This window comes from Salminus brasiliensis, chromosome 22 (assembly GCF_030463535.1).
Source record: "Salminus brasiliensis chromosome 22, fSalBra1.hap2, whole genome shotgun sequence".
Taxonomy (NCBI): Eukaryota; Metazoa; Chordata; class Actinopteri; order Characiformes; family Bryconidae; genus Salminus; species Salminus brasiliensis.
In genome coordinates, this window is record NC_132899.1 from 23,055,822 (window position 1) to 23,071,291 (window position 15,470).

Genomic DNA, 15,470 nt, shown 5'->3' on the forward strand with positions numbered 1-15,470 from the left:
TATTTTTTTACTTTAAGGGCTTTTTACTTGAATATGGTTTGGTGGGTTTTTTAAAAAAAGAAACTGTTTTTGCAACTAAAAAAAAAACATTATGCAACTGTGATTATTCCACATTCATTATCAATGACAGATGTTGGTACAATGATGTTTGTGTGTTTACCAGCTATTTTTATATTTTCATTTTATAAACTTTTTTTAGGATATTTAAAAATAATTTATTATTTAATTTTTTTATATTATTGATTTTAATACCAATAATGAATATGTGGCTACTTACTGTGTAGCTCCACTGGATGTGTGGATTATATATATATATATATATATATAAATATAAGCCTGGATTGCTTTTAAAACCTGAACTTTTCATAACATACCACAATACCACAACACTTCTAATTTTGATACCATGACACAGAATTAAATTAATATATATTAAAAAAAAAACAACTCAAGAACTGTTCTCTGCAAGAAACATGGAATGAAGCTTTCAGTCAATATGATCTAACCTTAGTTAAGCGTGTATAATCTTAAAAAGCTCTTCTGTTGTTAAATTCTTAGAACCCCTGGGCAATTGTGTGGGATGTGTTGAGAGTTGGACATACTTTTATTCACCTAAATCATTACAGAGAATTTATACATGACCGTCACTGTTAGATGTTTTTTTTTGTTTTGTTTTTAAGGAAACTAGGCTAGGGCAGTGGTGGCTCAGCGGTTAGAGCTCCAGGCTATTGATGACAGGGTTGTGGGTTCGATACCTGGGCTTGGCAAGCTGCCACTGTAGTGCCCTCAAGCAAGGCCCTTCACCCTGTCTGCTCTCTGGACGCCACAGCAATGGCTGCCCACCGCTCCAGGCATGTGTGCTCACGGTGTTCGCTGCATGGATAGGATTAAAGCGGGAGCCAAATTCCATCTGTGTCATAAATGGTCAGTATGGTTATCTTGGTCTTTAACATTTTCTTCATTTCTTTATATTAACATGTTTTAATTAAACATATACTTCACCCCCTCTCTTCTTGGTCTGTCTTCGTTTAGCTTGTGTCTTGTGTCGCTCAAAAACGGCAGAAAAATGTCATGAGAAAACATGTCATCTGATATCTTTTGGAAATCTGGAATTCAAAAAAGTTACTGTTGGGTCCTGTTGGTTTACTGTCCTGTGGAGCTTTATACCATGCTGGCCAGCACTAGGGGCACTGGGGAACCAAATCATTCCAGCAAAATGTCCCAACAACATAGGCGGGTTTCTGTGCAACGTCATCACAGAGATGCGCACAACCAGGGGGATCAAAATATTCTGATTAATATTCTGAATATTCTATTAATATTCTGAGGGGATCACGATTTGCCAAAAAATGTAGAAGATGGAAAAAAATTCAGACCTGGACTGTCCTGCAACATCCCGATCCAAATTCAAGGTCAGCTGGGTCTGCTCAGTGTTATAATACAAACCACAGAGCAAGAGTGATCATTTCCTAACTGTACCTATTTGACAACCCTCACTTTATGTGTCTTGCTTTGTGGACAGATGCTGTAATGCAAAGTCCTTGTATCTCCATGTTGGGCTTTTTGTTTGTTAACCTTTTTGCCTAATTTAAATACTTCAGTTCTTCTGTGCATTGAGTTAACCTTTCACGGTGAATGGACCAACTGAAATGCTCCAAACCCACCTGGAAAACAATCTTGTTACATCCTTTAGAAGTCACGATTTTGGAGATGAGGTTTAGTCCCAACAGCCACAATATACTAGCATTATAATCCGCTAGGGATAAAGGTGAAGTGAAATCGCCCTGGCCAGATGTTCAGCGGATGTAATCATGCTTTTAAATGGGAAGGTTCGTGCAACACTATAAGCACATTATTCCCAAGGTTAGCTGAGGTGAGCTTACATCAGAACAGGTTCACCTTGTGATCCAGCTACAGCTTTGCATTTGGTACCACCTGGAAGTTTCTCTTTTACAGAGACAGCTCCATTAGCTAAACATTAACCGTGATTCTCTACACATGGAAAAGCTGATAGGTGACAGTGCGCGTGCTATTAGAAACGGTATCGGGTGGGCTTGGTAGTGTAGTGGGTAACGAAATTGCCTCCCTCTCAACATGGGTCTCCATATAAATCAAGTACTCAGGCCCATTTAAGATATTGAGTCAGTTTCCCCAGACTAAGCGTAGTTCTGGACTACCATGTCATTTCAACAGGGAATTTTCATTCAGCATGCCGTGTAAACCAGGACTAGGTTTAGTCCCTGTTTGGGAATCTAACCAATTAAGGACCAATTGTGTTGATAAAAAACTCTGATAAATCATTTTATCAACTGGGCTAAATATTTATCAATAAAAACAATGTATGCATTGTGAGTTAAACAGTCCATTTTTTTTACTGTGTCTTAAAGACTGATATACACGAATGACCTCTGTACTGATTGGTTGCCTTTTATTATCCCTGAAACAGACTAAAGCCTTGTGACACCAGCATGAACGGGTCTGGCTAGGGCTAAAGTGCTGTCGGCTGTATAGGTGGATACATATGTTGGATTTTGTGACATCACAAAAACACTAAACCCAAAATGCTCTGATTTTGCAGTTCAGTTTCCATGAATGGCCTGTATGGACTGTGGACTGAATGGCTAGGAGTACGTACATATTACATATAACTCTTCTTTCAAGAAAGCAATGGAAGATTTTTTTTCATCATAGGAGCCATTAAAGTAAACAAAAATATATAGTGTGGAGAACAATAACTCTTCCTAAATGTTACATCCTGAGTTAAAAGGCACTGACAAAAAGAGGAGACTTAAATATAGGCAGATGTAGTTAATGTGTGTCAAGTTTAATTTTACAGCTTAAAAGGAAGCAGAACAGAGTGAATGGCAATGGCGAGAAAGAATACAACAGTTGACTGATAAACATTTCAATATTATATTTATATTTATATATTTATATGTACACATACAAACATCAGTAAAATTTTGATTTTACAATTAATTACAAGAACCCAGTCACTTTTTTGTATAGATTAAATAAAAATCTTAAAAAATTGCATATGAAAATTCTTTTTTTACAATGCAATTATTGCATTACACTGATGCTGTCATTAAAACATGAACAGCTGACAGGTTTTTAGTGTAGTCGTATCCCTCTCGGCCTCTTATTGTCCTCAGTCCAAGAAGAAAATGTTATTGAACTGTGTGGCACATAGTCTTTTTACTTCCTCTGTAAAGTAGGGGAAAAAGGAGGGGGGGGGAGGGTGATGAGCTTTTTAGTCGTTTTAGTCTGATGTAGTTTTTGTTGGTCTTTGTAACAACAACTCAATCCAGTAAACCAACCAACATGTGTTGGACATGTTGAAAACTGTTATAAAACAATGTAACCATATAATGTCAGTGAAGAAGAATGAGAACGTACCGTTCACTTCGATCAAGTTGGCATTCTTCTGGTTCAAAATGACATACAGTTCCCTCTGATCGGACTTCTTGCCCACAACCCAGTAGTCTGTCATTGCTTTTACAATAATCTCCTCATCCTCATCAACTCTGAGACATGAGAACACAAAAAGAAAACAAGTCATTTATATTATAAGACTTAGATAATACTACTATATTATCTAGAATACTATAATACTAATAGTGTAGTATTAATCAACCCTTAGATTTAATTCAATTGTATTTATTATTCATATATTCATTATTCATATACCTGGAAGTTTCTCTTTTACAGAGTAACCAAAGGCAACAGAGACAGCTCCATTAGCTAAACATTAACCGTGATTCTCTACACATGGAAAAGCTGATAGGTGACAGTGCGCGTGCTATTAGACACGGTATCGGGTGGGCTTGGTAGTGTAGTGTAGTCCCTGTTTGGGAATGTAACTAATTGAGGGCCAATTGTGTTGATAAAAAACCCAGATAAATCATTTTATCAACTAGGCTAAATATTTATCAATAAAAAAAATTATGCATTTTGTGTCTTTAAGACTGATATACACAATGACCTCTGCACTGATTGGTTGCCTTTTATTATCCCTAATACTAACGTAATACTATAATACTAATAGATAAGTATTAATCAACCTTGAGATTTAATTCATTTTATTTATTATTCACTCTTAAAAATAAAAGGTGCTATTAAAGGTTCTTTGAGTGATGGCATAGAATAACCACATTTGGTTTCATATAAAAAGATTTTTGTAAAATAATCTGAGTGTCAATATAATTTATACACACACACAAATTATATACACATGGTTGTGTTGAATTTGGTACTGTCAATTAACCCACCCCTTCATAACTCCCTCTAGCATTAGCAATGCTCCTGAAAGTAGGAGGGTAAGGACTTCACACGTAAAGTCAGTAACTGCCTTTTTTCAAACTGCCACCGATGCAGACTACCCATCCCAGCGAGAGCAGGGCCAATTGTGCTCTCTCATACTCCGGCCAGAACTTAGTACTTGGTGCCTACCGTGCAAAATCGCTGTTGATGTCTCCAAGTATCTTCATGAGGTCAGGGTGGACAGAGGTGAGGGACACGCTAGCAGTCTTGCGCATGTGGATGGTGCTCTTCTCAGCCAGGTTCATGTGATTAAAGTAGATGAACTTGAACTGAGGCTCCTTTTCTGGCCTAGCCATACGAATTGAAAAACACACACAGCCTTCCCTTAGTATGTAAAGACATGCACAACATGATCTACTCTTTCTTAATCTTCCTCAACATGGGCTCCCCAAATCATAGTCCCAGAACATTTTTAAGTTTTCTTCAAAAACAAGCACATGAGGAGATGGTTGAATTAGTTAATGAGTTGGATCAGGTAAGCTAGATAAGGAAAAGCACACAAATAGAATGGAACTGGAAAGACACACAACAACAAACTATATCTTCCATGTCAGCCATGTGTGAAATGATCACTGAGCTAGACCTCCTTGCCAAAGAGACAGCTTGATGAAGAGCTCAGACGAAGATAAGACCGTCTTGCATTGTTAAGACAGAAGCACATGCACTATCACATTACTCAGGTTATGAAAGGTAAATGAATATGGGTGGATTCTTACACAATACTGTAAATGTGCTCAGTTGAGGTAAGGTGAGGACAAACCACTTAGACATGCATCAAGGACTGAGATCCAGCAAATGGTGTTGACAGAAAGACAATAGGCCTCTGTTTTAAGCCTACGACAACAGTGAAGGATATTCTCTTCTAGATGGTTATTAGGGCACTTATGAGGCCGTTATTTCTTTAGTTTGGCTTTGAATATTTACATGAAATGTTATTACTTGTTAATGCAAAACCACAGGGTTTGAGGATCCTGCAATCCTCAGGGAACTGTTTTTCCATCTATTAGTCTACTGCACGCTAGATGAGCCTATCAGAATAATTGGTGCTAGGCATTAACACATAGTCCTTCTTCCTCATTTCTGATGCCTTCAAAAGTACAATAACATATATAAAAAATCTAATATCATGCATTATGTAAATTAAACCAGTAACTAACTTATTTAGTTATTAATTATAAATTTCACTATTCAGTAAACAGTATGTATGGTTTAATAACTATTGTGAATCTGTGAAACATTCAATATTTAGCATTAATAGTAGCATTAGTACTAATATTATTTGTTGTTTTTAGGAGAATATTTGAAAATAAAGTAACAAGCTAATGGATACTGACCCTGATATCCTCCGGTTGATGTTGTACTGCTCACAGATGTCCGAAGCTAACAGAGTGAGCTGGGGGCCAACTAGGGCATCCAGCTGTTCACAGAACTCTCGATTCAACTCCACAGATGCTGTGAAGAAGAGCAGAATTAAATTAGAGCTGTAAACATTTGAACATTTGGCTTTTCAAAGCCAAAAGTCTTTATACATAAAAGCTTATCAGTACTCACCACTTATCATGAAGCACACGGCTGCACTCATTGCCTGCGAGAGAGACTACTTTAACATAACTGAAGATCTACTTTAACATCTTGTGAGTTTAATCACACTTCCTGTGCTTAAATGTCTCCTGATGGGCACATTTTACGTAATATCATCAAAGCCTATTATCATATCATCAATGCTACAAATGCCAACTAACAAATTATAATTTGGCTGATGATCTCACCTTGTAAACGATCAAATGGAGCTCCTCATAACTGTCCTCTGTGTTCACAAAAATTCTAGGAAATCTGAATTTTGCCTCTGGATCTTTTAAGTTGGCAGGTCCAGTTAAAAATCTAATTTCATAACAAGAGCAGAAAAAGAGCAAAAAACAACCAGATTAGGCAATAAGTCTTATAATGATCATACAATGATCATTTCAGAAATCATGGACGAATCTTGTATCTTCAGTTTTAAATAAATTGTATTTTTTTTTTTATTTACAAACAAATTTAATGTGAATCTGTCAAATTTGACTTGGGAAAAAAAAAGTTTTTCCACTGAAGCACAGTAGATATATGCCAAAAGCGCATATTTTGTACACCAATATTTTTTAGGTACATTCACAGCAATAATACAAGACAAAATAACTAAATATGGCACAATAAAACTATTTTTAAAATTACAAAACATTAAAGAGAACTATGTTTTGACCTGAAGCACATCACTTAAGATAAGCAATTAAAAAAGCAGGCCATCATGCTCACTACTCAAACTCCTGACACTCCACACTGTGTGAGTGATTTGATCTGGGGCCCAAACCAATACGCCATTTCTAATAACAACATAACACAATAACTAAATAATCCTATATGGTTCAATACCTAGGACTGAAACTTGACACTACTAACCTGTAATCACCTTGTGACCACACTGCTGTAGAGGAAATGTTCTCGCAGCTGTTTACTAGTGTGTATGTGTGGCTAACTAATCCTCATGCTACATTATCCTCATAGCCGCTCCCAGGGGTCGACTTTGGTCTTAGCAGGTAGGGTCCTCTTTCCTCCAAGTAACACCTGACACCCTGGATCTGGTTCATGTAATTCCACTAAGAACTAATGAACAGACTTACTGGCTAACTAAAAGTTACCTTTGAGGAAAAAAAAAAAACACACAGTTTCCTCCCTTTGCACCAAAAACTAGTCGATTAGGCAAGACTTGTTTGGTGTCTGAAGTCCCCTTTTTCAATTCTTCACCGATGCTGGTGGTTGATATAGTGAACAGGCAATGGTAGCTCATACCCCACAAAAAAGCCCTGTACAGAAACTGCATGCCTAGATAGTCCCCATCACCTCATACACTTTGCATGACTGGTGGATAGAAGCATCCTTTACTCATTAGCCACATTAGCATTGTAGCTACTGTGCAACCCTAAAGAAGTAAATATCACTTTACCAGAAATATCTGCAACAACAACACTAATGTCAGTTAGGAGCAATATACCCACTGATGCATAATCCTGCATTAGTTATAGAATTAAATGAGACACTGTGGTGTGTGGGGCTCTCTGTTGCTTGCCCGCCACCAAAGCACTTCAATTACTCTTGAGCTACCTGATCACTGGCAGTCTATTCAAGTTGGGCTTCACTGACTGAGCCCAGTGCCCCTGACACTTCAATTCAACGCAAGGAGATGAAGGGTCAGTGCTGTGTTGCACAAGTGCTGAAAAGACAGCTCCACTTACCTCCCATAATGCAACAGATTCCCTGCTACCTCTGGTCTTAGAGGAGAGTCCCTTCCTGCAAGCTGGCAGACCAAACACAAACACACAGACTTATGCTCAGCACTGTGAAAGAATTCTGCACACACACTGGACTGAAGGTTCGGAACATATATGCATACCTCAGGTTCTGTGTGTCTTGGGAACAATGATGTTGTTAGGTATTTATAAAGGATGCGCATGTCATCCTGCTCCAGCCCACTCCTGCAAAATAAATACACCTATACAGTCGTGTCCATAAATATTTACACATTGACACTTTTTGCCTCCACAAAGAAATGAAGATGTGGTTGAAATTTAGACCTACAGCTTTTATTTAAGGGGTTTAACAAAAAACAAAGTCCCTTTATTTTCACAAGCTGAATGATATGTAGTCTAATTGCCAGGTCTTAAAAAATGTCTTAAAAAGCTGTTCATGTTCTGGACAGATAAAAGCAAGATTGTCTTACCAAAACGATGGGAAGTGGTTTGTGACACAAAGCATACCACATCATCTGCCAAATATGGTGGAGGCACTGTAATAGCATATGCATGTATGGCTGCTAATGGATCTGGGTCACTGGTATTTCTTGATAGGATAAATTCTAAAGTGTGTAGAGTGATAGGTTTAATCAAATGCTACAACACTGATAGGACAGTGCTTCACAGTAGAGGTGGATAATGACCTAAAACACATCAAAGCAACCAAAGAGCAAAGAAATGAAAAGTCTACAAATGGCAGTCACTTGAACTTAATCCTTTGCACTTACTAAAGACAAAACTGACGGCAGAAAAAAACCCCACAAGTAAGCAGCAACTGAAGGCAGCTGTAGTAAGGTCTGGCAAAACATCTCAAGGGAGAAAACTCAGCATTTGGTGAGGTCTTAGGGTTCCAGACTTAACGCAGTCACTGACCGCAAACATTTTGCATCCAGGTATAAAGAATGCTCCTTATGTTTGTCCAATTACGTTTGAGACTATGAAAATTGAGGGACTTCGTTAAATGTCTGTAACTCCTAAATAGCTTATGCAATAGTTCGTTAAACCTCTTGAAGTAAAGCTGAAAGTCTAAATTTCACATCTGAAAGCTAATTTCTGTGGTGTATAGAGGCAAATTTACAAAAACCGTCACTGTACAAATACTTATGAACCTGCATGTATATCAAAACAACTGCATTGTGGCAACATTTCAAGTTCCATACCATATCAGCTGGTCATTGTAGAGGAAGGCTGTGTATTTCACCAAGCTCAAACTCTCCTCCACTCTATTGACGAAAGACTGGATCTTCAGGTAGGTCATCTTGTCAAGGGGAAAGAAGCTGATTCCCCCAAACACATCCAGCAGGTCACATGACTGGAGATGCAGTGTTTGCAGATACTAGAGTAAACAAGTACACAGAGTAAGCTACAATACATCAGTGGTTAAGGTCAGATCAGTGTTTAAGCAGTATTATGGCATGGGCATGTATGGCTGCTGATTGAGCTGGGTCACCGGTGTTTATTGACGACGTGACTGCTGACAGAAATAGCAGGATGCATTCTGACATGTACAGAGCTATACTTTCTGTACAGATCCAGTCAAGCGCAGCAAAAAAGATGGGTCGGTGCTTCTCATTACAGATGAACAACGACCCAAGACATACCCTAAAAAAACGCTAAACAACACTGTTGGAGCCTAGCAGTAATAAATAAAACATAATGTTCACAATTGGAACTCGAAATGGCTGCAAGCTATTATGGTCTCAAGCACAGATGAGCCTCGGTCAGGCTGACGTCTTGTAATCTGACAATGGGGAACGCTGAGAAGCCATACTGGTGTGGTTTTGCACAGCAGTCATTGACATTTCACCTTGGGAACACATTACACTTTCACTGAGAGCACTAGGCCAGGGCTCAAATTTGGGAGGAGGTGGCGAGAAGGGTTTCCCCTGACCGGAGCTGAATTATTCAAACAGGTGAGTAAGCACGATTCCTTCAGCAGGGAAATTTGAACCAGACGACTGATAAGGCAAACGTCTCTGCTCTCAACAAATGGGATTGTGGACTGTGCTGCTAATAAGCGAGAGGCAAATTACAGCTACGGTTGGCTGGGAGGGTAATCATATTCCTGAGGGAAAATGAATAGTTTATGTATCTCACAGGTGCCCAGTTCTGGACTTGGTGATCTACCACTCTGCAGAGTTTACCTCCAACTCTAATCCAAAAAACCTGATCCAGGTAATGAAGGCCTTCATGGGCATCTAAATACGTTAGAGCCAGGTGTGTTGAATCTGAACTCTATGAGGACCAGGATTGGGCAGCCGTGATGTGTCTAATGTTTATTAATCTTACCCTGTAAAAGAACTTTTCTAGCTTTTGTGTAAGTAGCTCCACCCCACCGGCCTCAAATGACCTGCTGAAAGTGCCGTTGAAGAGCTGGAAACAGGGACAGAAGCGCACAGAACATAACACTGAATAAAAAACAAACTTAAACTAAAAGTTTTTTTTTTTTTTTATTAAGGTCACATTAAAGAGAGTTTACCTTATACATACTGTAGCACTGCTGTAATACTGCCCCATAGACAGAGTCCTGTAAGAAGTAGAGAGGATACAAATAAATCCCCCAAAAGTTCTATGTTACTTTCTTGGAGTGAAGTACAACACATGGAGAAATACAGAAGGGCACTCTCACAGTGAACGCTTCAGGTAGAGAATCACGATCACAAACAAAACATATAAAACACCAACCAAAATTTCCTCTTCTTGGTATTCAACAGTTGGTGGCTTCCCATCTTTGCTGGGCTTTTCTATCATTGGATTCCGTACAATCTTTAAAGACAAAACACAGGATTTGTTTACATTACAGTCACAATCCCCCTAGACAATTATGATCACAATTCCCTAACAATGGACTTCCCCATTTAGAAAACATTCACAGTGTTTTACAAATAACAATAGCTATTCTCTAAAGGCATATGTTCACGTACCATGACCATCCAGAAATTCTCCTCCGGCTCATGGAAGAATTGCCTGTTTTTCTGTGTGTGAAGGGACTTTGCTGGCTTTGTTGGACAAAAGGTCCTGGAAACGGCAAAAGATCAGTTGTACTAAAAAGGTTCTCCTGGTTTACTACATGTCAACAAAACAGAGTTTCAATAAACTAAACATACAGATGTCCCATATTAACTGTTTATGATCATTTTTAGTTAATAAAAAACTGAATTCTTTAAATGAAATGTTTTATATAGAGGATAATAAATAATGAAATAATACTATGAATTTGATATAACAAATAAGGTTATGATTGCTAAAACAGTACACACAATGCTCACCTGGTAAACTGAACAATGGCCTCACAGAGTCCAACATTGCGAATCTTTTCATTCTTCTCCACTTCACTAGGGTGATAAAACAGGATCTTTTTTTCCTCCTACAGAACATAATATTATTTACAAATTATTGGACTTCAAAGGTATATACGAATAAATCAGTATAACACCAGCTCATTTTATTTCATAACTTGGAAAAGTCTTTATTACTGTGGACTATTTATTAATGTTTATTAACTGATTTATTTAATAATTTAACATTTATTAACGTAGTTGTATTTGAAATTCCTAGAAAAAAAACAACTGAAAGTCAAATATGTACAATTGGAAAGGAAATGGGACTCTAAAAGGTCTCAGTATTTCAGCTGTTTTCATTGAGTCATCTGATGAATAACTGGAGTTCAGCTGATTCTGATGAATCATAAGCTATCCTTCAGCGGGAGCTGTATGTGCTAAAGTGTACAATATAGCATATTTTTACAATTACACTAGCAGTCCAAATAATAGCAAATCACAAATCAGCAAATCTCTGTTGACCATCATCAATATCTTATTCACAGAGCAATGAAAAAAACAAGAGAACTACATGACAAGTACATGTATACTAGAGCAAATCTCCTCACAAACGCACTGAAGGTGCCCAACCTAATGTCTTATTATGAATGGTCCACCTACAACACAAATATTACACAACACCTTCTCTCCACATCCCTGAAGGTTCCAAAAGTTCCAGAGTCCATTCCAATTTCACTGTCCAGTCCCAATCATTACAAACACCTGCATACCACTGTGAGATGTTTACGAACTGACATGATGGGAGGATGTCAGTAAGATGTAGGCTTCCTCCATTTTTACTTTATTTTAAGCATTTTAAACAAAAGAAAGTATAAAGTTCCATACCTCTCCTTCTCGTGGTCCAAACTTAGGGTTATAGATAAAAAAACTAAGCAAGGATGGACTGTACTGTTTTTCTTGCATTCCAGAAGCCATTCTTGGGCTGAACAGAAACAAGAGAAAGTAATTGCATTAGAATCAATGGGGAATGCTAACTTCACTGTAAACTTAATCTTATAAACATATAAACGGCATGTCAGTACCTGATCATCAGCATTTGAGTGGTGTGGGTCTAAAGTTCATCCGCTTTTCAAGCAGTCTGATGGGCATACCTTTTAACTGTAAAAGCAAAGATATAAGGGTTATTTGCGCAGCACACACCAAGTTAATGAAATCTGGAACTGGTACAAGTAGCTTTCTGTAGAAACATCTGTATGTGTATATATATATATATATATATATATATATATATATATATATATATATATATATGTACAGCCTGTACTTCTTTTTGACATCAGCTAGGAGGCAATTACAAATGCTTGTGGTTCTTCCAGTAGTTTCTGGTGGATCCTAACGTATGTTTCGGATCATTGTCCTGTAACACACACCAGCGTCTTTCTTGACTCATCTGCTCCCAGAATCCATTCTTCCACCTATCTGTGCAATCTTTCATGTGGCACTGGCTGCTACACACAACCCCAAACGCATAATAAAGCAACTCCACAAGCTTAACAGTTAGCAAAGGTTCTTTTCCTCAAAGGCTGCAGCTTAAAATATTATACACCGGTCAGCCATGATATTGCCATGACCCTATTGCCGGTTCACTGGATGTCCACTGCACATCAGAAACACCCCACAAGGCCTGCCTGATATTTTGGATATGCTCTGATCCAGGCGTCTTTACCACAAAGACAAAGATTATTTTCCCTGCTTTTAATAAATCACCTTCAAGAACCGACTGTTCACCTGCTGCCTAATATAATGCTGCCCACCCCCTGGTGCTAATGGTATGGCCAGTGCACACTGTATGCTCTTAAGTTTGTAGACAGATGCCTGTCCAAACATTAGTGAGCTCAGGTACTGTTAGATTAGTTCTGGATCACAACGCCACCTCAAGTCATCCCAAAGGTCCTGGCTGACGCTCAGTCATTTCAGAGACTTTAAGCTGATGTGTGGCTGTTCCATAGCTCCCCATTCTGCTGGCAATGCTTTTCTATACAGATACAAACGACGTGTGTGCAATTGCAATGGGTGTATCCTTAAAGTACCTCAAAAAAAAGAAGAAGACGGTGTCCTGAAACTTTTACACTGACAGTTTAAGATTAGCTGCAGAACTACCTGGCAATCCTTTCTATAAACAGGTTAAGATGACCAACACTGACCCTCACAGCAGAGTACAGCTAAAAGCACTAGAGTAAACCCTGCTGGTGCTCTCATCTGTCACACACTTGCTGTCTTGGATTACGGGTCAGTCAGTAGACAAACAGAGAGACAGACAGACAGACACACAAGTCTGACTGACTGGTCAGTTTCAAAAATACTAGCTAGCTAGCTAGTTAATTAAACACTGACCAGCTCTGACCAGTTAAAAGTATGAATAAAACAACAACAGCTTATTCTGCAACAGTAGCTAGTAAATAAAACATGTAAGATGGAAAACTCATAGGCTAAGCAGAGCTAGCTGGACGAGGCTAAGCTAATTAGCTCACAGTGCTAGCCCGTTAGCCTCTCAGCTCCGAGACACGAAAACAGCCTCATCATTTCGGGGCTTCGAGCGCAGAAGACAGAGTTCGAGCTTACCTCTCACAGCATGGCCGTGCGAAAGGCAGAAAACCAGCAGTTTATTGTTTCATAAGTAACGACTGAATATCAATGAGTGAGCTTCAACACACACTTCCTCCTCCTCACGAAGCTCCGCGCGCAGCTGCTAAACCGGCTCGGACAGATGAGGGGCGACGTAACACTCAGTTCCACATCATCACCCAGCCTGGCGCAGCTTCCCCATCATGACCATCATGTGGGCATTTTCATGACCAGCCGTTTTATTATTTTTTTTATTGCAGAAAGTTTCGCGAATTTTTAACTATAAGCTCCTAAATAGTCTATTAGGTCCTGTGCTAAACATTACAAACTATTTTCCTATAAGTCCTAAAGTCTTGGCTGATTGACTACACCGGCACTGTGAGGATCAAAATCTCATCTTGTGGTTCTTGAAGTAGTTCATGGTCATTTTACTGCCCAAGTCACATTCACTTTCTGGATTTCCTGATGTTTAGTTGATGTTTAGTTGAACCCTGTCTAAACCAGATAAAGCAGGCCTCATTCCCACCACACGCTGCAACCTCAAGGCCATCAGCATTGTGAAGAACATCACTCATCCCTCACATGGACTTATTTCACTGCTACTGTCTGGCAGAAGGTACAGGTCACTGTCACTGCACGGTTCTGCAATAGCTTTGTCCCACAAACAGTCAGACATTTAAACAGAGTGAGTTGTATTTATTGTATTTATTGTATTTATTGTACTGTGTTGAACGTTGCACTTTCTGCAGTCTGTCCTGTGCTGTATTGTTTTTGTTCTCGTTTCGTTCCATGTTGCACCCTTATTCTGGAAAAAACGTCATTTCATTTCATTGTGTACTTGTACAGAGCTGAAACGACAATAAAAGCCACTTGACTTGACTTGTATCTGCTCATATAGTGTTATCTGCAAGGGCACTGACATGGATTTTGGGCACTATGAAAAGATATTCAACTGGGCCCTACAACTCCAAAGAATCTGGCAAAATGCTTAATTTATACATTTGGCAGGGGCCCTCTTTTAATACATCAGTCACAGACCTTTAGAACTATCCTAATCTACAACCCAACCCCCTACCCTCCAACAATACGGTGCCCCTGCTTATCTGTGCCACTGGCTGCCACACAACCCCAAAGCATATTAGGTACACACATATACTCCTTAATCAAGTACTGCTGTCATGCAACCTTCTTAACCTTTAATGGAAGAAATTGGATCATTTCTATTGGTCCATTCGTCATGGAGGTCTGACATGTTAAATGTTTTAATATATGCTGTATTTTTAAATATATTTCTTACTAGTTAAATTTAATTGTTAAGCATGTATTTTTACACCTTTTTTACCTATAATAATAATAATTTGATTTTCACTTTAAGAAATCAGTTTAAACATGCTCAAAGAATTACTTTGTGAAAACTTCTGATATAAGGGATCGGAGGCATGATCCTCTGAGCAGTTTTGTTCAACTGTTTCAGACCTCTGCCATTTAATATTTCAGAGATGGAGCATTCAAAGACCATGCACAGTTTCCATCTAAACCTCAAACATAAAACATTCGTTGACAGTTTCCTTGGACTGGAGTTCTAGTTCTGCACATTAAGGTCACTGGTATCCAGTGGTCTGACCAGTAAAAAAGTATTCAACTGTGACAATCTCCCCTAAACAGCAGGAGTAGAACATTTCCAGCACATAGAAGAACTATACATGTGCAAAAGAACCTAGTTGTAACAACCTAGTGTAAAATATGAATTCATTGTAAGTGTGCTTCCTGCACTAATTACAGTAACTCTTTTTAAAGTTTGCATATAAGGGCAATGTAAAAAAGAAAGATTTAGGAAGTAACATGTGTAATAAATATAGTAACAAGCACTCTTCTTTGGCCACCGCACCCCTCAGTGAAGATAGGGCTAATTGGA

General features: G+C 38.5%; 1 protein-coding gene across 1 annotated transcript; it reads right to left on the reverse strand.

Moving 5' to 3' along the window:
* Nucleotides 1-2,822: 2,822 nt before the first annotated feature.
* Nucleotides 2,823-13,660, reverse strand: ccz1 (CCZ1 homolog, vacuolar protein trafficking and biogenesis associated). Its single transcript, XM_072667051.1, has 17 exons — nucleotides 13,553-13,660; nucleotides 12,013-12,088; nucleotides 11,816-11,912; nucleotides 10,919-11,016; nucleotides 10,574-10,667; nucleotides 10,335-10,415; nucleotides 10,129-10,176; nucleotides 9,939-10,022; nucleotides 8,810-8,985; nucleotides 7,751-7,832; nucleotides 7,593-7,654; nucleotides 6,093-6,204; nucleotides 5,875-5,908; nucleotides 5,658-5,775; nucleotides 4,453-4,611; nucleotides 3,400-3,527; nucleotides 2,823-3,207 (listed from the first exon to the last, which is right to left on the reverse strand). The coding sequence occupies exons 2-17, from the start codon at nucleotides 12,024-12,026 to the stop codon at nucleotides 3,152-3,154; spliced, it is 1,443 nt and encodes a 480-aa protein (XP_072523152.1). The 5' UTR covers nucleotides 12,027-12,088; nucleotides 13,553-13,660; the 3' UTR covers nucleotides 2,823-3,151.
* Between the last annotated feature and the right edge of the window lie 1,810 nt (nucleotides 13,661-15,470).